Here is a 24,260-nt window from a genome sequence, read left to right as displayed (position 1 = left end):
TCTACAGGGATGGGACCCGGGGCTGCCTCGTGTCACGGGATATCCCCCCCCCACGAGGAATTTCCCTGAAGGGAAATCAGCCAACTTCCCCAGGGCGGCCAGTACACCCGTCTTTAGAGGTAGTGGAAGGTTCCCCCGTCCCCTTTTAATGGTATTTAAGTGCTTATTATTAGTCTTGCATTTGTTAAGCGCTTACTCTGTGCAAAGCACTGTTCTAAGCGCTGGGGAGGATACTAGGAGATCGGGTTGTCCCCCGTGGGGCTCCCAGTCTTCATCCCCATTTTCCAGATGAGGTCACTGAGGCCCGGGAAAGTGAAGCGACCTGCCCAAAGTCACCCAGCTGCCATCGGCGGAGCCGGGATTCGAACCCATGACCTCTGACTCCCCGGCCCGGGCTGTTTCCACTGAGCCACGCTGCTTCTCTTCTTCCGCTTCTCTATCGAGCACTTACTGGGCGCAGAGCACCGTAGTAAGCGCTTGGGAGAGTACAGCATAACGTCAGACACATTCCCTGCCCACAACGAGCTGAAGCGCTTACTGTGTGCCAAGCACTGCACTAAACACTGGGGTAGGCACGAGCTAATCGGGTTGGACGCAGTCCTCGTCGCTCATTCGTTCGGTCGTATTTATTGAGCGCTTTCTGTGTGCAGAGCACCGGATTGAGCGTTCACAGACTCCGTCCCCATTTTCCCGATGGGGGAACTGAGGCCCAGAGAAGTGACGTGACTCGCCCGAGGTCACACGGCAGACGAGAGGCGGAGCCGGGATTAGAACCCAGGTCCTTCTGACTCCAGGCCCCGGGGTCTAAGTACGAGGCCACACTGCTTCCTGCTCACAGCGGGCACCCAGTACAGTATCCTGGCAAGAAGAGCTGTCCAGTATGGGATCCTGCCCACAAGGGTTGTCCAGTACAGCGCCCTGCTCAGAGCAAGCGCCCAGAATGGGATCCCGCCAACAGTGGAAGCAGAACAATAATAATAATAATGTTGGTCTCTGTTAAGCGCTTACTACGTGCAGAGCACCGTTCTAAGCGCTGGGGGAGATCCAGGGTCATCAGGTCGTCCCCCGTGAGGCTCACGGTTAATCCCCATTTTCCAGATGAGGGAACTGAGGCCCAGAGAAGGGAAGCGACTCGCCCGCGGTCACACAGCTGACGAGTGGCAGAGCCGGGAGTCGAACTCATGACCTCTGACTCCGAAGCCCGGGCTCTTTTCCACTGAGCCAATCTGGGGTCCTGCCCACGGCAGGCGCCCAGTACCGTGGTCTGTCCAGAATGGGAGCCCAGTACAGTGCCCCGCTCACGGTGGGAGCTTAGTACGGCCTCCTGCCCATAGCCGGTGCCCAGTATAGGGTCCTGCCCACAGTGGGAGCCTACTACAGAATCCTGCCAACAGCAGGAGGCCACTACAGTGTCCTGCCCCGAGGGGAAGCGCCCGGTACAGCCTCTTGCCCACAGCAGGTGTCCAGTAATACTATTAATAATAATGGTGGTATTTATTAAGCGCTTACTATGTGCAAAGCACTGTTCTAAGCGCGGGGGGCATGCAACTACAAATAATATTAATTGTGGTATTTGTTAAGCGCTTCCTAGGCCCTGCCCACGACAAGCTTACAGTCTAGAGGAGAAGCAGCGCGGCTCAGTGGAAAGGGCCCGGGCTCGGGAGTCAGAGGTCATGGGTTCGAATGCCGCCTCTGCCTCTTGTCAGCTGCGTGACCTTGGGCAAAGTCACTTCACTTCTCTGGGCCTCAGTGACCTCATCTCGAAAATGGGGATGAAGCCCGAGAGCCTCACGTGGGACCACCCGATGACCCTGGACCTCCCCCAGCGCTTAGAACAGTGCTCTGCACAGAGTAAGCGCTTAACAGATACCAACATTATTAGAGGGAGGGGAGGCATTCATTCAGTCATTCATTCGATCGCATTTATTGAGGGCCTACTCTGTGCAGGGCACTGGGCTAAGCGCTTGGGAAAGTACAGTCAAGCAATAAAGAGAGACGATCCCTGCCCACAAAGGGTTTACGGCCCGGGCTTGGGAGTCAGAGGTCATGGGTTCTAATCCCGGCTCCGCCACTCGTCGGCTGCGTGACGGTGGGCGAGTCGCTTCGCTTCTCTGGGCCTCAGTTCCCTCATCTGGCAAATGGGGATGAAGACCGTGAGCCTCACGAGGGACAACCGCATTCGCCGGTATCTCCCCCAGCGCTTAGGACAGTGCCCTGCACATAGTAAGCGCTTAACGGATACCAACGGTATCAGACGAAGGGAGGCGGACGGCAAAAGGAGGAAAGAGGCGATAATAGGAATAAAAGGAATAATTATTATAGATGGAGACATGAGTGCTGTGGGGCGGGGAGAGGGGGAAAAGAGCAAATTGGGAGTCCATCTAACTCCCAGGCCCGGGCTTTAGCCACAAAACCTTGCCGCTTCCTGCCCTCGGCGGGAGCCCGCTACAACTTCCCGTCCACGGCAGATAAGCCCCGGGAATCAGAAGAGCCGGGTTCTAATCCCGGCTCCGCCACGTGTCCGCCGGGTGAGCCGGGGGCCAGTCGCTTCGCCGCTCCGGGCCTCGGTCCCCTCAATAATAATAACGTTGGTATCCGTTCAGCGCTTATTATGTGCGGAGCACCGTTCTAAGCGCTGGGGTAGACAGGGGAATCAGGTGGTCCCACGTGAGGCTCCCAGTCCTCATCCCCGTTTTACAGATGAGGTCCCTGAGGCCCAGAGAGGGGAAGCGACTTGCCCCAAGTCACAAGCTGACAAGCGGCGGAGCCGGGATTTGAACTCGTGACCTCTGATTCCCAAGGCCGGCCTCTCTCCACCGAGCCACATCTGTCAGATGGGGACGGGGACTCTCCCCGAGGCGATCTTCTTGTGTATCCGCCCCCCCCCGTAGCGCAGCGTTGGACGTAGGGTAAGGGCTCAGGCGCCATCTCGAGAAAATCACAGAAGGCAGGGAGCGATCGGGTTCCTTGAGCGCTCACCGTGTGCAGAGCACCGGACTGAGCGCTGCGGAGAGGGCGGGAGAGCGGACCTGCTAGACGCGCTCCCTGCTCACGGCGGGCCGACAGGTGGGCGGGGCAATCGGGGAGGGCTTCCCGATGAGGTGGGAAACCTCCAGGTGAGCAGCCGGTTGTTCCTGGAGGACACTGTGCCGTTGATAATGTTATCTGTTAAGCGCTTCCCGTGTGCCGAGCGCTGTTCTAAGCGCTGGGGGAGATACAGGGTCATCAGGTCGTCCCACGTGAGGCGCCCAGTCTTCGTCCCCATTTTACAGATGAGGTCACTGAGGCACAGAGGAGTGAAGTGACTTGCCCGCAGTCACCCAGCTGACACGCGGCGGAGCCGGCATTCGAACCCATGATCTCTGACTCCCAAACCCGGGCTCTCGCCACTGCTTCTCTGATCATTATTATTATTAATAATGATAATGGTGTGCCCGGCACCGTAGTAAGCACTGAGGTGGATCCACACCAACCGGGTCGGACCCGATCCCCGTCCCCGGTGGGGCCCCCGGGCTCCATCCCCATTTTACAGATGAGGGAACTGACTGAGGCCCAGAGAAGTGACGCCGACGTGCCCAAGGTCACGCGGCATCCGTTCATTCCATCGGATTCATTGAGCGCCTGCCGGGCGCAGAGCACTGGACTAAGCGCTCGGAAAGTCCAGCGGGGCGACAGAGAGAGACGACCCCTGCCCAACAACGGGCTCGCGGTCTAGAGGGGGGAGACGAGCGGCGGTGGGATTAGAACCCACGTCCTGTGAGTCCCACTAGACCACGCTGCCTCCCCGATTGGCTTGTCTCCACCCCAGCGCTTAGTACAGCGCCTGAAACGTGGTAAGCGCTTAAATACCACATTATCCTTATCATTATCAATAATTATTATCAAGTCAGAGTCCCTCTCCGTGCCAGGGAGCCCGGACCGAGACCCGTCCCCTCCCGGGGGGCCGGAGGAGGGAGCGTAGGAGGACCCGGGAGGCCCGGGCTAGGACCGTCGCTCCCACTTCGCTTCTCCGGGCCTCAGTTTCCTCATCTGGAAAACGGGGCCGGGGACCCCGTCCAACCTCATCCGCTTCTCTCCACCCCGGCGCTCAGCGCAGAGCCTGGCACGTAGCGGGCACTGTCACTCTCAACCGCCGGGAACCGTCAGGACTGGGAAGTGGGAAGCGGCGGGGTCAGGCGGAGGAGCCCGGGCCTGGGAGTCGCAGGTCGTGGGTTCCGATCCTGGCTCTGCCCCTCGTCTGCTTGCGAAATGGGGCTGAAGACCGTGAGCCCCACGTGGGACGACCTGCTCGCCTCGTATCCCCCCCGGTGCTTAGAACGGTGCTCGGCACATAGTAAGCGCTTAACAGATGCCATTATTATTATTATCATTGTTACTGAGTGCTTGGGAGAGTCCAGTAGAACAGACCCGTTCCCCGCCGACGGCGAGCTTCGGGGCGGGGGCTGGGGGAGGCTCCCGGGGTCCCCGTATTTTTAGACGTCCGGATTTCATCGGTTTCCGCGGGGAAATGTGTCCTCGCTGCTCTTCACTTCCCGTTCCTCTGCTGCGGAGTCCTGTCCCGGCTGGGCCGGGGGGGGGGGCTCCCCGTGGGGCTCCACGGCCCCTTATATTCTTATCAATGATAAAAGAATAATAATATTCATTCATTCATTCACTCAAGAGTATTTATTGGGCGCTTACTATGTGCCGAGCACTGTACCGAGCGCTTGGAATGAACAAGTCGGCAACAGATAGAGACGGTCCCTGCCCTTTGACGGGCTTACGGTCTAATTTTTAATATTTGGTAAGCACTTACTGTGTGCCAAGCACCGTACTAATAATCATTCATTCAGTGGTATTGATTGAGCGCTTACTATGTGCAGAGCACCGGACTAAGCGCTTGGAATGGACAGTTTGGCAACAGAGGCAATCCCTGCACAGTGCCAGGCATAATGTTGATATTTGTTAAGCGCTTACTCTGTGCCAAGCACCGTTCCAAGCGCTGGGGGGAGATACGGGGTCATCGGGTCGTCCCCCGTGGGGCTCCCGGTCTTCATCCCCATTTCCCAGACGAGGGAACTGAGGCCCAGTGAAGTGATTTGCCCAAAGTCACCCAGCCGACGGGCGGCGGAGCCGGGATTAGAACCCGTGACCTCTGACTCCTAAGACCAGGCTCTTTCCACCGAGCCACTCCGCTTCTCTGTACTAAGCGCCGGGGTGGATGCAAGCAAATCGGGTTGGACACCGGCCCTGACCCACGTGGGGCTCCCGGTCTTCATCCCCATTTTCCGGATGAGGTGACCGAGGCCCGGAGAAGTGAAGTGACTTGCCCAGGGCCACACAGCCGACGAGCGGCGGAGCCGGGATTCGAACCCATGACCTCCGACTCCCAGGCCCGGGCTCTCGCCACCGAGCCGCGCTGCTTCTCCCGTATCCACTCCAGCGCTTAGCACAGTGCCTGGCACGTAGCTGAGCGCTTCACAGATAGAATGCGGCGTGGCTCGGTGGAAAGAGCCCGGGCTTGGGAGTCAGAGGTCGTGGGTTCGAATCCCGAATGTGCCACCTGTCAGCTGGGTGACCGTAGGCAAGTCACTTCACTTCTCTGGGCCTCAGTGACCTCATCTGTCAAATGGGGATGAAGCCTGTGAGCCTCACGTGGGACATCCTGCCGACCCCGTATCTCCCCCAGCGCTTAGAACCGTGCTCTGCACATAGTGAGCGCTCAACGAACGGCACCGTTATTATTACGATAATAATTATTATTGTTATTAGAACCCACATCCTCGGACTCCCAAGCCCGGGCTCTTTCCACCGAGCCACGCTGCTTCTCCGGACGATGACGGTAATGGTCGTGGCGTTTCTTAAGCGCCTACTAGGTTCCGAGCGCCGGGGCGGAGAGAGGCTAATCGGGTGGGACGCAGCCCGCCGCCCCCCGTGGGGCTCGCCGTCTCAATCCCCGTTTCGCAGATGGGGTGACTGAGGGCCGGAGAGGTGAAGGGACTGGGCCGCCGGGCGTCCGACCGGCTTCCGGTCCGGCCGTCTCCGTGGCAACGGATCCCCTCCGCCTTTCCCAAAATAAGCATCCCCTGGGGATGCGGGGGCAGGATGGGCGGGATGGGACGGGTTTTCCCGCCGCCGCCTCCCCCAACGCTTCCGTCGCTGGAAACGGAAACTCCCGCAGCCGAGCCAGATGGGCTCGAGCAAATAAATACGAAACGCCGCTGCCGACGGAGGCGGCCGACCCAGGAAGCCGAGGGAGAGGGGAGGAGGAGGGCGGGCGGACGGGCGGGAGAGGGGCCCGGCCACCGGAGATCCACCCCCACCCCGTCTTCGTCGGGATTATTTATTCATTTATTTCATCTATTTACTGATTTTAAGGTCTCTCTCGCCGCCCCCCCCCCAGCTCGTTGATTGCGGGAATGTGTCGGTCTTTTGTTCCGTTGCCCTCTCCCTGTAATAGTAACGGTATTTCTTCAGCGCTTAGCGTGTGCCGAGCGCTGTTCTGAGCGCCGGCGGAGGATCCGAGGTCATCGGGTTGTCCCACAGGGGGCTCACGGTGTTCGTCCCCGTTTCACAGATGAGGGAACCGAGGCCCAAAGGATAATAATCACGATGACGGCGTTTGTCGAGCGCTCGCTATGGGCCGAGCGCCGTTCTCGGCGCCGGAGGGGGAGATACGAGGTCCCCGGGTCGTCCCGCGTGGGGCTCACGGGCTTCCGTCCCCATTTTCCAGACGAGGGGACCGAGGCCCAGAGAAGCGAAGCGACTTGCCCGCAGTCACCCAGCTCACGCGTGCTAGAGCCGGGATTCGAACCCACGACCTCTGACTCCCAAGCCCCGGGCTCTTTCCACTGAGCCGCCCTGCTTCTCTACGTGTTTGGTGCTGCGCTCTGCACGCCGGAAGCGCTCCATCGATACGATTGGATGAACGACTGTTACCGGCCAGTCGACGCGTGCCGGTTACTGAACTGGGAGCTTACTGCCCGCCACTTGCTGTACACCAGAGGCAGCGTGGCTCGGTGGCAAGGGCCCGGGCTGGGGACTCGGAGGTCGTGAGTTCGAATCCCGGCTCCGCCGCTCGTCGGCCGTGTGACCTCGGGCAAGTCCACTTCTCTGGGCCTCAGTGGCCTCATCTGTCAAACGGGGATGAAGACCGGGAGCCCCACGTGGGACGACGCGACGACCCCGTATCTCCCCCGGCGCTTAGGACGGTGCTCGGCACGTAGTAAGCGCTTAACAGAGTCTTGTATGGGGCCCCTCTCGGGTGGATGGTGCCGAAGCAGCGTGGCTCAGGGGAAGGAGCCCGGGCTTGGGAGTCAGAGGTCATGGGTTCGAATCCCGGCTCGGCCACTTGAGCTGTGTGACCGTGGGCGAGTCACTTCACTTCTCTGGGCCTCAGTGACCTCATCTGGAAAATGGAGATTAACCGGGAGCCTCACGTGGGACCACCCGACGACCCCGTATCTCCCCCAGCGCTTAGAACGGTGCTCGGCACATAGTCAGCGCTTAACAAACGCCGACGTTATTATTATTAGGGGATCCCTCCCGGCAGACGGTTCGCCCGGTCATTCGTATTTATTGAGCGCTCACTGTCTGCAGAGCAGTGTACTGAGCGCTCGGGAGAGGATAATAGAACAAAGAAAGACACATTCCCTGCCGACGACGAGCTTACAGTCCCCCCTTCTAGACTCTGACCCCCTTCTAGACACCGAGCCTGTTGGTGGGTAGCGATTGCCTCTCTCTGTTCCCGAATCGTACTTTCCAAACGCTTAGCCCACAGTGAGCGCTCAATGAATATGATCGAATGAATGAATGAATGAATGAATAATAATAATCATGTTGGTATCTGTTAAACGCTTCCTATGTGCAGAGCACCGTTCTAAGCGCCGGGGGAGATCCGGGGTCATCAGGTTGTCCCACGTGAGGCTCCCGGTCTTCATCCCCATTTTCCGGATGAGGGAACCGAGGCCCAGAGAAGCGAAGCGACCCGCCCACGGTCAGGCAGCTGCCGCGTGGCCGAGCCGGGATTCGAACCCACGACCTCTGACTCCCAAGCCCGGGCTCTTCCCACCGAGCCCCGCTGCTTCTCAGGAGGATACGGACATTATCAGACATTATATAGAATGCAGGAGGAGACAGACATCACTATAATAGTGTTGGTGTCTGTTAAGCGCCGACTACGTGCAGAGCACCGTTCTAAGCGCCGGGGGAGTTACGGGGTCGTCGGGTGGTCCCACGTGAGGCTCCCGGTCTTCAGCCCCATTTTCCGGATGAGGTTACCGAGGGCCCGGAGAAGCGAAGCGACTCGCCCACGGCGACGCGGCTGCCGCGCGGCCGAGCCGGGATTCGAACCCACGACCTCTGACTCCCAAGCCCGGGCTCTTCCCACCGAGCCACGCCGCTTCCCCCTGCAAAGTTGAATAAATAAATGACCGATACGGGGACAGAAGCGGTGCGGGGCCGGGAAGGGGGGGGATGAATAAAGGGAGCGGGTTCGGGAGCCGCAGAGGGGAGCGCGAGAAGGGGAAAGGAGGGCGCGGTCCGGGAAGGCCTCCGGGAGGAGGTGGGCCGGCAGGAAGGCTCTGAAGGGAGCGAGAGAAATCGTCTGTGGGATTCGAGGCGGGATGTGGGCGAGAGAGGGGAGCGTTGAAGACGCCACCCGGGCGTCGGCGAGGGGTTCGGCCCAGCGGGTCGTCCTGTCGGTCGTACCTACCGAGCCCTCCCCGCGTGCCGGGTGCGAGCGCCCTGACGCCGCCCCTTCTGTCCGCACAGCTGGCCGGAGGGGTCATCCTGGGGGTGGCCCTGTGGCTTCGCCATGACAACCAGACGTCCAGCATCCTCTACCTGCAGCTCGGGGAGAAGCCGGCCCCCAGCGCCTTCTACATGGGTGAGCGGGCCGGGCCGGGGGCGGGAGGATGGGGCGGCGGGAGGGACCCCCCCCCCCCCCCCCCGCCCCGAGGGGCGAGATGCTCTCTGACTCACCCCCGGGGGGCTTCTCCCCATCCCCGCTCCGGATGGGGCCGGAAGGGTAACGATGATCGTGTCGCTATTCGTCAAGCGCTTACTACGTGCCAGGCGCCGTCGGAGACGCGAGGTCGTCGCGTCGTCTCCGTCTTCAGCCCCATTTGACAGACGAGGGAACTGAGGCCCCCGTGAAGCGACTCGCCCGAGGTCGCGCGGATGCCAAGTGGCGGGGGCGGGATTAGAACCCACGACCTCCGACTCCCAGGCCCGGGCTCTCGCCACCGAGCCGCGCCGCCTCTCGGGCCCCGTGCCCATCCCGGCGTCGTCCCGTCTCTCGACGGCATTTCTTGAGCGCTTCCTCTGGGCAGAGCGCCGTGCCGAGCGCCGTGCCGAGCGCCGGGGAGAGGACGCGACAACAGTAAACGGCGACGTTCCCCGTCCAAGACGGATTGGTCGGTTGAGGTTGGGCCCCGTGATCTGGGGGTCGAGAGGCCCGGGTTCGACGGGTCGGTCGGTTGAGGTCGGGCCCCGGGAGTTGAGAGGTCCGGGTTCGAGTCCCGGAGTGCCGAAAGGGCGCGGTGACCGGATGGGATTGGGGGAAGTGGGGGCAGCCCGCCTCTCCGGGCATCCGAGCAACGAGGAGATTAGAGTAACTGCCTCCCCGTCCCCGTCCCTGCCCTCGAGGAACTGCCGCTTTATCTGGGCCGCGCAGGTTCGAGGTAATAACGACGGTCGTGGTATTTAAGTGCCTACTAGGTGCCGAGCGCTGTACTAAGCGCTGGGGTGGATACAGGCAAATTAGGTGGGTCCCTGTCGTCCGTGGGCCTCACGGTCTCCATCCCCGTTTTCCGGATGAGGGAACCGAGGCCCGGAGAAGTGAAGTGACCGGCCCAAGGTCACGCAACAGACGTGGGGGAGAGCCGGGATTAATAATAATAATAATAATAATGGCGGTGTTCTAAGCACTGGGGGGATACAGGGTGATCAGGTTGTCCCACGTGGGGCTCACGGTTTTCATCCCCATTTGACAGAGGAGGGAACTGAGGCACAGAGAAGTGAAGTGACTTGCCCAAAGATGAGATTAGAACCCAGGTCCTGCTGATTCCCAGGCCTGTGCTCCCTATCCACTGTGTCCCGCTGCTTCTCCTATAATGATGATGGTATTTGTTAAGCGCTTACTATGTGCCAAGCGCTGTTCTGAGCCGGGGGGGGCGGGGTAGCTACGGGGTGACCGGGTTGTCCACGGGGGGCTGACACTTTTAATCCCCATTTTACAGAGGAGGTCGCTGAGGCCCAGAGAAGTGACGTGACTTGCCCAAGGTCTCACAGCAGACAGGTGACAGTTGTCCCCCGGGGGGCTTCACGGTCTTCATCCCCGTGACTCAGTGGATAAAGTATGGGTTTAGGACTCAGAGGTTGCGGGTTCTAATCCCGACTCCGCCACTTGTCAACTGGGTGACTTTGGACAAGTCGCTTCGCTTCTCTGGGCCTCAGTCACCTCATCTGTCAAATGGGGATGAAGACCATGAGCCCCACGGGGGACAACCTGATGACCTTGTATCTCCCCCAGCGCTTAGAGCAGTGCTTGGCACATAGTAAGCGCTTAACAAATACCAATATTATTATTATTTTTAGCCCCATTTTGAGAAGCAGAGTGGCTCAGTGGAAAGAGCCCAGGCTTGGGGGTCAGAGGTCGTGGGTTCTAATCCCCACTCTGCCGCTTGTCAGCAGTGGGACTTTGGGCCAGTCACTTCACTTCTCTGGGCCTCAGTGATCTCATCTGGAAAATGGGGATGGAGACTGTGAGCCCCACGGGGGACAACCTGATGACCTTGTATCCACCCCAATGCTTAGAACGGTGCTGGGCACATAGTAAGCGCTTAACAAATGCCAACATCATGATTATTATTTTGCAGATGAGGGAACCGAGGCACAGAGAAGTGAAAAGGTGGAAGTAGGGCCCGTGTGGCCCGTGTGCCGGGAACCTTGGCGGGGCCTGGATTTTCTGACGAGCGGGGTTGCCCCTGTCCCGGCGGGTGGGGGTTTCGGGGCCTGGTTTGGGGTCCCCCCCCGGGGATGAGCTGGGTGTTTTGGGTGGGGGGGGAAGGAGAGAAGCTACCGTGCAGCTGTGGAACCATTTAATAATAATAATGTTGGTATTTGTGAAGCACTTACTATGTGCAGAGCACCGTACTGAGCTCTGGGGGGAGATACAGGGGAATGAGGTCGTCCCACGTGAGGCTCACAGTTAATCCCCATTTGACAGATGAGGGAACTGAGGCCCAGAGAAGTGAGGTAAGTTGCCCACATGTGTCGGTCGCCCTTGCCCACAGTTTCAGTTGCAAAGAGGAAATGGGCCTGAGGAGGACTTCCGCGGGGGAGGGGATTGGCTTTGCCCACCCCCCCCTTTAGGCACCTTGGGTTTGGGGCTGCTGGGGTTCATTCAGTTCCTGCAGGCGTGTTTACTGAGCGCTTACTGTGCACAAAGCGTCGATGCAGTCATATTTATTGAGCTCTAACTGTGTGCAGAGCACTGCCCTAAGCGCTGGGATAATAATAATAATGTTGGTATTTGTTAAGCGCTCACTGTGTGCACAGCACTGTTCTAAGCGCTGGGGGAGAGACAGGGTCATCAGGTGGGCCCACGTGAGGCTCCCAGTCTTCATCCCCATTTTCCAGATGAGGTCACTGAGGCCCAGTGAAGTGACTTGCCCACAGTCACACAGCTGACAAGGGGCAGAGCTGGGATTCGAACTCAGGACCTCTGACTCCCAAAGCCCGGCTTCTTGCCACTGAGCCACGCTGGGGATGTGGGGGGGGGGGGATCTTGAGGATCCCCCCCCCACAGCCCCCCGTGGCTATTTGGGGCCCTGCCTTGGGGAACTGCCTCAGTTTCCCCCGTCTGAAGAATGGGGCGCGTGCCCGTGAAGGGGGGGAAAGGGCTGGGGCGCGGCCCCGCGGGGTGACGTCACACCTGGCGCCGACCTGGGGGAGGTGTTGCCACGGCAACCGCGCATGCGCAGGCCGCCGCCGCGGGGCCGTGGTCAGACGGGGCGGAGCTCTCGGGCGCCCCCTATCGGCCGCCGCTCCCCACGCATGCGCGGAAGCGGCGTGGCGCAGTGGCCCGAGCCCGGGCTTGGGAGTCTGGGGTCGTGGGTTCTAATGCCGCCACTTGTCTGCTGTGTGACCTTGGGCAGATCACCTCATAATAAGCATAATGATATTTGTTAAGCGCTTACTCTGTGCCAAGCGCTGTTCTAAGCGCTGGGGGAGATCCAAGGTCATCAGGTGGTCCCACGTGGGGCTCACAGTCTTCATCCCCATTTTCCAGATGAAGGAATTGAGGCTCAGGGAATAATAATAATAATGTTGGTATTTGTTAAGCGCTTACTATGTGCAGAGCACTGTTCTAAGCGCTGGGGGAGATACAGGGTCATCAGGTGGTCCCACGTGAGGCTCACAGTTAATCCCCATTTTCCAGATGAGGGAACTGAGGCCCAGAGAAGTGAAGGGACTTGCCCACAGTCACACAGCTGCCAAGTGGCAGAGCCAGGATGCGAACCCATGACCTCTGACAACCAAGCCCGGGCTCTTGCCACTGAGCCACACTGCTGCCCATAACTTCTCTGGGCCTCAGTGTCCTCGTCTCTAAAAATGGGGATTAAAAAATGTCAGCCCCACGTGGGACAACCTGACGACCCTGTATCTCCCCCAGGGCTTAGAAGAGTGCTCTGCACATAGTAAGCGCTTAACAAATACCATCATTATTATTATGGGTGCTCTCCGTGCCCCTCCCCTCAGAGACGCCCTTTCCCATGTGCTCATTCATGCATTCAGTCATATTTATTGAGCGCTCACTGTGTGCCCAGGACTGGACTAAGCACTTGGAAGGTACAATTCGGCACCAAATATTCATTCATTCAGTCAGTCAGTCTCATTTATTGAGCGCTCACTGTGTGCCCAGCACTGGACTAAGCGCTTGGAAAGTACAGTTCGGCACCAAATATTCATTCATTCAGTCAGTCTCATTTATTGAGCGCTCACTGTGTGCCCAGCACTGGACTAAGCGCTTGGAAAGTACAGTTCGGCACCAAATATTCATTCATTCAGTCAGTCTCATTTATTGAGCGCTCACTGTGTGCCCAGCACTGGACTAAGCGCTTGGAAAGTACAGTTCGGCACCAAATATTCATTCGTGCATTCAGTCACATTTATTGAGCGCTCACTGTGTGCCCAGCACTGGACTAAGCGCTTGGAAAGTACAATTTGGCACCAAATATTCATTCAGTCTCATTTATTGAGCGCTCACTGTGTGCCCAGCACTGGACCATGTGCTTGGAAAGTACAATTCAGTGACAAATATTCATTCATTCGTTTTTTTATTGCACGCTTACTGTGTGCAGAGCACTGGACTAAGCTGTTGGAAAGTACAATTTGGCTACAGATAGAGACAATCCCTGCCCAATAATGGGTTTAAGCACTTAGTATGTGCCTGGCACTGTACTAAGCACTGTGGTAGATACACTGTGGCTTAGTGGAAAGAGGATGGGCTTGGGAGAGGACATTCATTCATTTATTAATAATAATAATAATAAATATAATAAGGTTGGTATTTGTTAAGCGCTTCCTATGTGCACAGCGCTGTTCTAAGCGCCGGGGTAGCTACAGGGTAATAATAATAATAATGTTGGTATTTGTTAAGCGCTTACTCTGTGCAGAACACTGTTCTAAGCGCTAGGGGAGATACAGGGTCATCAGGTTGTCCCACGGGAGGCTCCCAGTTAATCCCCATTTTCCAGATGAGGGAACCGAGGCCCAGAGAAGTGAAGGGACTTGCCCGCCGTCACCCAGCTGACAAGTGGCAGAGCCGGAATTCGAACCCATGGCCTCTGACTCCCAAGCCCGGGCTCCTTCCACTGAGCCACCCTGCTTGTGCAGAGCACTGTAGTAAGCGGTTGGAATGGACAAATCAGCAACAGATAGAGACCGTCCCTGCCCATTGACAGGCTTACAATCTAATCGGGGGAGACGGGACATGGGTTCTAATCCCGCCTCCACCACGCAGCTGCCGTGTGACCTTGGGCAAGTCACTTCACTTCTCTGGGCCTCAGTGACCTCATCTGGAAAATGGGGATGAAGGCTGTGAGCCTCACGTGGGACCACCCGATGACCCCGTATCTCCCCCAGCGCTTAGAACAGTGCTCTGGACAGAGTAAGCGCTTAACAAATACCAACATGACCTGATTATTATTATTATTATTGTTCTTCCCCCTTCCCCCTCTGTGCCCTGCAGTGGCCCCATGGATGGGGGGGAGGGGCGGGGGCGGCGCGCGCGCTGCGGATTGTGGGAAACGAACCCAAGGGCGGCCCGAGTCCGCCCCACTGCGCACGCGCGGGCCGCTCCCGCCCCTTCCACCCTGGGCAGGGGACCCCGCGCCCGGGGGCGGGGCCGGGGAGCCACGCGCATGCGCGGCCGCAGCGCCCGCCGGCGGGTGACGTTGACCCCGCCCACCTGGGGCCCCGCCCCCTGACGTCACGCCCCCGAGTGGGGGGGATGTTGGTCGGGCCGCGGGGGAGGCGGCAGGCGCATGCGCAGCTCCCCGCCCCTCTAGGCCCCGCCCCCTTCGCGCTCGCGCGCCCCCTCCCGGGCCCCGCCCAGCCGCCTCATTCATTCACGCATGCATTCATTCATTCATTCAATCGTATTTATTATTATTGTGAATAATAATGGTCAGTTTTAAGCGCTTACTATTCATTCACTCCATAGTATTTATTGAGCACTTACTGTGTGCAGAGCACTGGACTCATAATAATAATAATGTGGGTATTTGTTAAGCGCTTACTGTGTGCCGAGCACTGTTCTAAGCGCTGGGGAAGATCCGGGGTCATCAGGTTGTCCCATGTGAGGCTCCCAGTCGTCATCCCCATTTGACAGATGAGGGAACTGAGGCCCAGAGAAGTGAAGTGACTCGCCCACAGTCCCACAGCTGACAGGTGGCCGAGCCGGGATTCGAACCCATGACCTCCGACTCCCCAGCCCGGGCTCGTGCCACTGAGCCGCGCTGCTTCTCCGTGTTTATTGAGCGCTTCGTGTGGGCAGAGCACTTGTATTAAGTATGTTTGGGAGAGGACAAGATAACAATAAACAGACGCATTCCCTCCCTGTCCACAACCAACTCACAGCCTCGAGAGGGAGACAGACGTTAATATAAATAGATAGATTAAATAAATAGATTACACATATTTACCGATGGATGCATTCGCTTCTCCTTCGCCCACACGGCGTCCTCAGCCCGGCCCCTTCACCCTCTCCCTCTTCTTTTCCTGGCCCGCCCCTTAAAAAACATAATAATAAGATATTTGCTAAGCGCTTACTATGTGCAGAGCACTGTTCTAAGCGCTGGGGGAGTTACAGGGTCATCAGGTATCTCACGTGGGACTAAACGGTGTGGCTTAGTGGCAAGAGCCCGGGCTTGGGAGTCAGAGGTTGTGGGTTCTAATCCTGGCTCCGCCACTTATCAGATATGTGACTTTGGGTAAGTCACTTCACTTCTCTGGGCCTCAGTTACCTCATCTGTAAAATTAAGACCGTGAGCCCCACTGGGACAACCCGATGACCCCGTATCTACCCCAGCGCTTAGAACAGTGCTTGGCATATAGTGAGCGCTTAACAAATACCATCATTACTGTTATTCTTACTGTTATTACGTTGGATCTACTCCAGCCTTAGAACAGTGTGAGTAACAGTTTATTAAGCACATAGTAAGCGCTTAATAAATACCATTATTATTCTTATTACGTTGGATCCACCCCGGCGCTTAGCACAGTGCTTGGCACATAGTAAGCGCTTAATAAATACCGTTATTATTCTTATTACGTTGGATCCACCCCGGCGCTTAGAACAGTGCTTGGCACATAGTAAGTGCTTAACAAATACCATCATTATTCTTATTCTTATTGTTATTACCTTGGATCTACCCCAGTGCTTAGAACAGTGCTTGGCACATAGTAAGCCCTTAATAAATACCATTATTATTCTTATTACGTTAGATCCACCCCAGCCCTTAGAACAGTGCTTGGCACATAATAAGTGCTTGACAAATACCATCATTATTATTATTCTTATTGTTATTAAGTTGGCTCTACCCAGCGCTTAGAACAGTGCTTTGCACATAGTAAGCGCTTTACAAACACCATCGTTATTCTTATTACATTGGATCCACCCCAGCGCTTAGAACGGTGCTTGGCACAGAGTAAGCGCTTAACAAATACCATCATCATCGTCATTATTCTTACTGTTATTACTTTGGATCTACCCCAGCGCTTGGCACATAGTAAGCGCCGAACAAAGAGCGTAGTTATTATGATGAATCCCCATTTTCCAGATGAAGGAACTGAGGCCCAGAGAAGCGAAGCGTCCGGCCCGAGGTCGCGCGGCGGACGAGCGGCGGAGCCGGGATTAGAACCCGTGACCCTCTGACTCCCAAGCCCGCGCTCTTGCCCCCAAACCCCGCCCCGCCTCCCCCCCTCCGTACCCCGCGGCCCCCAGCCTCCCGGCCCGACCCCTGACCTCTTGACCCCCATCCCCGAACCCGCCTCCTCTCCCTCTTCCCCCCCCACCAGGAATCTACATCCTGATCGCCGTCGGGGCCGTGATGATGTTCGTCGGGTTCCTGGGCTGCTTCGGGGCCATCCAGGAGTCGCAGTGTCTGCTGGGCACGGTAAGGTGCCCCCGCTACTTACTGAACACTCCCTGGGTGCCCAGCGCTGGACTGAGCGCTCGGGCGAGTCCGGTGCCGGCGTTGGAAGACGCGGTCCCCGCCCACGACAGGCGGACGGTCTCGGGGGAGAGACCGGCGTTGAAAGGAATAACCGATATTTCGAAATTTTCAAATAAATTACGGGGCAGAGCTGACCGGAAGCAGGGAAGGAGAAGGGGGGGGGGGGGGCGGCGATCAGTCAGTGGTATTTATTGAGCGCTTTACTGTCTGCGGAGCACTGGGCTAGTAATAGCCATCGTGGTACTTATTAAGCGCTTACTATGTGCCGGGCACAGTACTAGGAGAAGCAGCGTGGCTCGGTGGGAAGAGCACGGGCTTTGGAGTCAGAGGTCATGGGTTCGAATCCCGGCTCTGCCACATGTCTGTGTGACTGTGGGCAAGTCACTTCACTTCTCTGCGCCTCAGTTATCTCATCTATAAAATGGGGATTAAGACTGGGAGCCCCACGTGGGACAAGTTGATTCCCCTGTATCTACCCCAGCGCTTAGAACAGTGCTCTGCACATAGTAAGCGCTTAACAGATACCAACATTATTATTATTATTACTAAGCGCTGGGGTGGACACAAGCAAATGGGGTTGGACCCGGTCCCTGTCCTCCGTGGGGCTCACGGCCTCAATCCCCGTTTTTCGGGTGAGGCAACTGAGGCTCAGAGGAAGGGAAGTGACTTGGCCAGGGTCGCCCGGCAGACGAGAGGCAGAGCCGGGATTAGAACCCATGACTTCATGACTCCCAGGCCCGGGCTGTGGGTTTTAATCCAGCGTGGCTTGTTGGAAAGAGCCGGGCTTGGGAGTCAGAGGTCATGGGTTCGAATCCCAGATCTGCCACGTGTCTGCTGTGTGACTGTGGGCAGGTCGCTTCACTTCTCGGGACCTCAGAGACCTCATCTGTCAAATGGGGATGAAGACTGGGAGCCTCACGTGGGCCAACCCGATGACCCTGCATCCACCCCAGCGCTTAGAACAGCGCTCTGCACAGAGTGAGCGCTTAACAAATACCAACACTATTATTTATCATCATTATTATCATTATTATTAATCCCGGCTCCGCCGCTCGTCCGCCGTGTGACTTTAGACAAGTGGCTTCACTTCTCCGGGCCTCAGTGACCTCATCTGCAAAATGAGGATTAAGAGCGTGAGCCCCACGTGGGACAGCCTGATAATCTTATATCTTCCCCAGCGCTTAGAGCAGTGCTCGACGCATAGTAAGCGCTTAACAAATACTGTCATTATTGCTGTTATTATTATTATTACCCCCTTTGCTTCGTCCACAGTTCTTCACGTGTCTCGTGATCCTGTTTGCCTGTGAGGTGGCCGCCGGGATCTGGGGCTTTGTCAACAAGGACCAGGTAAGACCCGTCCCCTCCCCCGGGACCACCTCATTCATTCAGTCGCATCTATCGAGCGCCTACTACGTGCAGAGCACTGGGCTAAGCGCTCGGAGTGGACAGTTCGGCAACGGAGAGAGACGGTCCCCGCCCCACGACGTGCCCCGTGCCGACCTCTGCCCTCTGCCCCCCGCCCCCATCCACCACCCCCAGATCGCCAAGGACGTGAAGCAGTTCTACGACCAGGCGCTGACCCAGGCCGTGATCGACGAGGACACCACCAACGCCAAAGCCGTCGTCAAGACCTTCCACGAGACGGTACGGGCCTCGCCTCCCCGGGCCTCGGTTTCCCCGGCCGGCGGGACCCGGGCGGGGGGAACCGCCGGAGCGGGGGGCGACCCGGGGAAACCGGCCCCCCTCGAAGGCCCGGCCGTGTCCCACCCGCGACGGGGGGCCCGGCTCTCGCGGGTGCGGGAGGCTGGAGTTCGTTCATTCCTTCGTCGACGTATCTGTTGAGCGCTTCCCGGGCGCGGGGCACTGTACCGAGCGCTTGGAAAGTCCCGTGCGGCGATAGAGAGAGACGATGCCCGTCCACCCCGGGCTTAGAGTTCCGGGGAGGGCGGGGGACACGGACATCAAATCAAGGAAACGGGCATCAATAGAGATAAACAGAATTACAGATGTTCATTGGATAGGATTTATCGAGCGCTTACTCTGTGCAGAGCACTGGACTAAGCGCTTGCAGTGGACAGTTCGGCAACAGCTAGAGACCGTCCCCGCCCCAGCGAGGGGCTCACGGTCTAATCGGGGGAGGCGGACGGACAAAACAAGGCAGATGCGGACACACAGACGTAAGCGCCGAGGGGCGTCTCCCCCAACCCGGGCCGGGCTGCGCAGGGGCGCTCGGTCCATCCCCGCCTCCGCCTTCTTCCAGCTGCAATGCTGTGGAGCCGACTTGCTGAGCACCCTGACCGTCACCCTCGTCCAAAAGAGTCTCTGCCCAGATGGCAATGCCAAACTGATACACTTCACGGTAGGGGAGGCCGGCCGGGCGGGCGGGCGGGCGGGGGGTCCGTGGCCGGGCCGGAGGCGGGCACGGGGTCCCCGACCTCCGACCCCCGACCCCCGGGACCCCGACGGGGGGCCTGCGACAAGGGAGGGGTGGGGGGGGGGTCCCGCAGGGTGGGCACTGGGGGACCCGGGGGAGTGAGCGCGTGCGCGCGCGTGTGCCGGTGCGCGTTCACCCATCCGGTCGTACTGAGGGAGCGCTTACTATGCGCCCAGCGCCGTCCTAAGCGTCTGCGAGAACACGGCGCTCCCCTCCGCTTCCAAACTCCATTCATTCGTTCGGTCGGCTTGACGGAGCGCTTGCTCTGTGCCGAGCGCCGTCCTGAGCGTCTGGGAGAACGCGGCGCTCCCCTCCGCTGCAAAACTTCATTCGTTCATTCAACCGTATCTATTGAGCGCTTACCGTGTGCCGGGCGCCGTCCTAAGCGTCTGGGAGAACGCGGCGCTCCCCTCCGCTTCAAACCTTTATTCATTCATTCATTCGTTCGGTCAGTCATATTCATTGAGCGCTTACCGTGTGCCGAGCACCGTCCTGAGCGTCTGGGAGAACACAGTGCTCCCCATCACTTCGAAACCTTATTCATTCATTCATTCGGTCGTATTCACTGAGCGCTTACCGTGTGCCGAGCACCGTCCTGAGCGTCTGCGAGAACACGGCGCTCCCCTCCGCTTCGCAACTTTATTCATTCATATTCGTCGAGCGCTTACTGTGTGCCGAGCACTGTCCTAAGCGTCTGGGAGAGGATGATGCTCCCCTCCGCTTCAAAACCATATTTGTTTGTTCATTCATTCGGTCAATCATATTTAATAATAATGTTGGTACCTGTTAAGCGCTCACTACGGGCCGAGCACTGTTCTAAGCGCTGGGGGAGATTCGGGGTCACGCGAGGCTCACGGTTAATCCCCATTTTACAGATGAGGTAAGTGAGGCCCAGAGAAGTGAAGTGACTCGCCCACGGTCGCACAGCTGACAAGTGGCGGAGCCGGCACTCGAACTCATGACCTCTGACTCCCAAGCCCGGCCTCTTTCCACTGAGCCACGCGGCTTCATTAATGCACGTCATTAATAAAAGTGAATAGAACTATAATTACAAATATGTACCTATAATATCCAAGCGCTTAGCTTCCCTGGCTAAACCTTCCTCTCTTCTTCGCGATAATAACGATGGGATTTGTTAAGCGCGTACTACGTGCCAAGCACTGTTCTAAGCGCTGGGGGGGGGGGGGGGGATACAGGGTGATCAGGTTGTCCTCCGTGGAGCTCACAGGCTTCACCCCCATTTTCCAGATGAGGTCACTGAGGCCCAGAGAAGGGAAGTGACTTGTCCAAAGTCACACAGCTGATGATGATAACGATGGCATCTGTGAAGCGCCTACTACGTGCCGAGCACCGTTCTAAGCGCCGGGGAGGATGCGAGGTGATCAGGTCGTCCCACATGGGGCTCAACAATCTTAACGCCCGTTTGCCAGATGAGGGAACTGAGGCCCAGAGAAGTGCGGCGACTGGGCCGCAGTCACCCAGCTGACAAGTGGCGGAGCCCGGGATTCGAACCCATGACCTCTGACTCCCCAGCCCGGGCTCTTTCCACTAGGCCGCGCTTCTCTGTTGTTACGGCGTTCTCTCCCGGGCGGCGAGCGCAGTGCTCTGCACACAGCGAGCGCTCAATAAACACGACCGGATGAACAGTGCAGAGACGCGTTCCCTGCCCGCCAGGAACTTAGGGTCTAGAGGACTGCGTGGGGGGCGGGATTAGAACCCACGTCCTCTGACTCCCGAGCCCCGGCCACCAGGCCGCGCTTCATCGTAGCGTCGGCTCCCAGGCGCTCTGCACATAGTAAGCGCTCCTTAAAGTGGAAGGAGCCCGGGCTGGGGAGTCAGGGGTCACGGGTTCGAATGCCGGCTCCGCCACCTGGCCGCTGGGTGACTGCGGGCGAGTCACTTCACCTCTCTGGGCCTCAGTGACCTCATCTGGAAGATGGGGATGAAGACTGGGGGCCCCACCTGAGGACCCCGTTATCTCCCCCAGCGCTTAGAACGGTGCTCGGCACGTAGTAAGCGCTTAACGTACTATAGTTGACGGAGTACAGTTACCTAGTAAGCGCTTAGAGAAGCAGCGTGGCTCACTGGAAGGAGCCCGGGCTTGGGAGTCGGAGGTCACGGGTTCGAACCCCGGCCCTGCCACTTGTCAGCGGGGTGACCGTGGGCGAGTCGCTTCACTTCTCGGGGCCTCAGTGACCTCGTCTGTCAAATGGGGACGAAGACCGTGAGCCCCACGTGGGCCGACCCGATTCCCCTGTGTCTCCCCCAGCGCTGAGAACAGTGCTCGGCACATAGTGAGCGCTTAACGGACACCAACGTTGTTATTATCATTATTATTAACGAATGCCAAATGAAGGCGAGGGAATGAGCGTGCGTGCGCGTCCCCATCCTCTGAGGGCCCGGGGCAGGTCCCCCCTCCCCGTTTCGTCCCCGGATCTCCGGGAGGAGAGGGGGGTCCCCCCCCTGACTCGTCCCCCCCCCCCCCCCCCCCGTCCCTCAGAGCAACTGTCACCAGAAAATCGACGAGCTCTTCTCCGGCAAACTGTACCTCATCGGAATCGCCGCCATCGTGGTGGCCGTCATCATGGTGAGCCAGGGCTCGGGGGGGCGGCCTCTCCTCGAACTCCTCTCCCCCCCCCCCCCCACCCCCCCGTCCCTCCCCCGGTATTCACCACGATGGCGTGGGTTAGGCGCCCGCCCCGTGCCCGGCGCCGCCGCGAGCGCCCCGGGGGGAGCCGAGGCGGTCGGGCGGTCCCCCGTGGAGCTCGCGGGCTTCCTGCCCATTTGCCGGACGGGGGCACCGAGGCCCGGAGAAGCCAAGGGGGCGGCCCCAGGCCGCGCCGCAGACGGGTGGCGGAGGTGGGATTGGAACCCGGGACCTCTGACTCCCAAGTCCGTGCTCCTGCCGCTAAGCCGTGCCGCTTCTCTTGCCCTCCCCCCGGCCCCCTCCCCGGCCTTCCCTTGCCCCGCCCCAGCCCCTCCCCATTATTCCCTTGTCCCAGCCCCAGCCCCTCCCCGATCCTCCCTTGTCCCCCCCCCCCCAGCCCCCTCCCCAGTCCTCCTTCGTCCCACCCCCCGCCCCCTCCCCGACCTTCCCTTAGCCCCTTCCCCCCCGGCCCGGCGACGACGGGCGGGTGGGGGGGGGAGAGACGGGGTCGTCCCGGGGGCCGGGGGGGGGGGGGGCCGGGGGTCCTCCGGGCGGGGACGCCGACGGCTCGCCCCCTCGCCCGCAGATCTTCGAGATGATCCTGAGCATGGTGCTGTGCTGCGGGATCCGCAACAGCTCCGTGTACTGAGCCCGCGGGGGCCCCCCGGGACGGTACGCCTGTGTACATAGACCCGTCCCCCCCACCCCCCCAAAACCACTCGACACCTAGCCTTTCTACCGGCCTTTCCCGGTCCCGTTTATAAAGGAACGCCCGCCTGCCCCCGCGCCGCCCCCCGCCCCGGCCCGGCCCCTCGCCCCGTCCGCCCCCCGGGACCCGGGCGGCCCCGGCCGGGGGGGACGGCGGAGGGGAGGGGGACGCGGGGAGAGCGGCCCCCGTCCTCCGGGTCCGGGGGGGACCACCCTGAGCCCTGCGGGGCGGGGAGGGGGCCCCTCCCCGACACCCTCGCCCCCGACCCGGCCCGGACGACGCTTCCCCCCCGCTCAGCCCGGCTCGCCGCCCGCCCCCCGCCAAATCCCCGGGGTCGGGGCGGGGGGGGGCGTCCGCTCTCCCAGACCCTCTCTTCCCCGGGGTCGGGGGGGAGACGGACCCCCTTCCCTCCCCGGTCGCCCCCCTCGCTGAATACGAAGAAAAATTAAAAGTCGTTTAAAACCCGAAGCCGAGCGGAGCGTGGTCGTGGTGACCGAAGGGGCCGGGGGCCGGCGGGGGACGGGGACGGAGCCGGCCCAGACCGCCGGCCTGCCTTCCGCGCCCGGCGCTTTGCGCGTAGGAAGCGCTTAAAGGACGCCGTGGCTGTCGTCATCATTCAGGCTTTCGTTCGGTCGTATTTACTGAGCGCTCACCGGGTGGCGAGCGCCGTCCCGGGCGCTTGCGAGGTACGGTTCCGCAACCGACAGAGACGGTCGCCGCCCACGACGGGCTCGCGGTCGAGAAGGGAATTATTCCTATCATCGATAGTAACGATAACGATACTTAAGCGCCCTACTATCTGCCGAGCACCGTACCGAGCGCCGGAGCGGATACGAGCGAATGGGGACGGACGCCGCCCCACGGGGGGCTCACGGTCTCCATCCCCATTTTACGGACGAGGGAACCGAGGCAGGGTGACGAGGTCCCCCAGCGGGCAGGTGGCGGAGCCGGGATCGGAACCCACGACCTCCTGACTCCCGGGCTCCGTGCCGTGTCCCGCGCACACACTGGGCGTTACATCACACTGCTTTCTGTTACCCGGGCGCAGGTGAGCACCCCCAAAGCCCCCCAGCATCACCCCGAAGACCCCCAGAGGGGGTCTCTCCCTTGGCCACTAGCCACCCGGACCCTGGAGACGGCCAGGAGGTGACCCCCCTCCTCCCCTAATCCCCCCCCAAACCCCCTCGTCATCGTCTCTGACGCCTTGTTTGCCGTGAGCTGGTCCCGATCGCCCTAAATAATAACGGTATTTTTTATTATTAATAATAATAATAATAACTGGTATCTGTTAAGCGCTTACTATGTGCCAAGCACCGGACGAAGCGCTGGGGGAGGTACGGCACAGTAGGTTGGACCCAGTCCCCGTCCCACGTGGGGCGCACCGACCCAACCCCCCCATTTGACAGACGAGGGAACCGAGGCCCGGAGAAGTGAAAGAAGTGAAGTGACTTGCCCAAGGTCACACAGAGGGCAAGGGGCCCAGGCGGGATTAGAACCCGTGACCTCCATGACCCGGCGGGGGTGCGTGGAAAGAACGGGGAGGAAGTACGGGAACCCGACGCCTCCCGATGATACTAACGGTGGTGTTTATTAAGCTCTTGCTACGTGCCCAGCACCGTTCTAAGCGCCGGGGGAGATACGGGGTCATCGGGTGGTCCCACGTGGGGCTCCCGGTCTTCATCCCCATTTTCCAGATGAGGTCACCGAGACCCAAAGAAGTGTAGCGTCTTGCCCGAGGTCACACGG

At 59.4% G+C, this 24,260-nt stretch overlaps 1 protein-coding gene across 1 annotated transcript in view; it reads left to right on the top strand.

Annotated features, from left to right (window-relative positions):
- CD81 (CD81 molecule) overlaps positions 1-22,982 on the top strand; it is a 32,621-nt gene extending 9,639 nt beyond the window's left edge. Inside the window, exons 2-8 of the mRNA XM_029061645.2 lie at positions 8,752-8,866; positions 16,567-16,664; positions 17,997-18,071; positions 18,264-18,368; positions 18,985-19,083; positions 21,659-21,745; positions 22,392-22,982. Coding sequence (XP_028917478.1) covers positions 8,752-8,866; positions 16,567-16,664; positions 17,997-18,071; positions 18,264-18,368; positions 18,985-19,083; positions 21,659-21,745; positions 22,392-22,454 — 642 coding nt within the window. The 3' untranslated portion in view covers positions 22,455-22,982. The remainder of the gene's footprint in view (positions 1-8,751; positions 8,867-16,566; positions 16,665-17,996; positions 18,072-18,263; positions 18,369-18,984; positions 19,084-21,658; positions 21,746-22,391) is intronic.
- Positions 22,983-24,260: the final 1,278 nt, after the last annotated feature.

This window comes from Ornithorhynchus anatinus, chromosome 3 (genome assembly GCF_004115215.2).
Source record: "Ornithorhynchus anatinus isolate Pmale09 chromosome 3, mOrnAna1.pri.v4, whole genome shotgun sequence".
Lineage (NCBI taxonomy): Eukaryota > Metazoa > Chordata > Mammalia > Monotremata > Ornithorhynchidae > Ornithorhynchus > Ornithorhynchus anatinus.
This window is presented reverse-complemented; position numbering and strand designations above follow the sequence as displayed.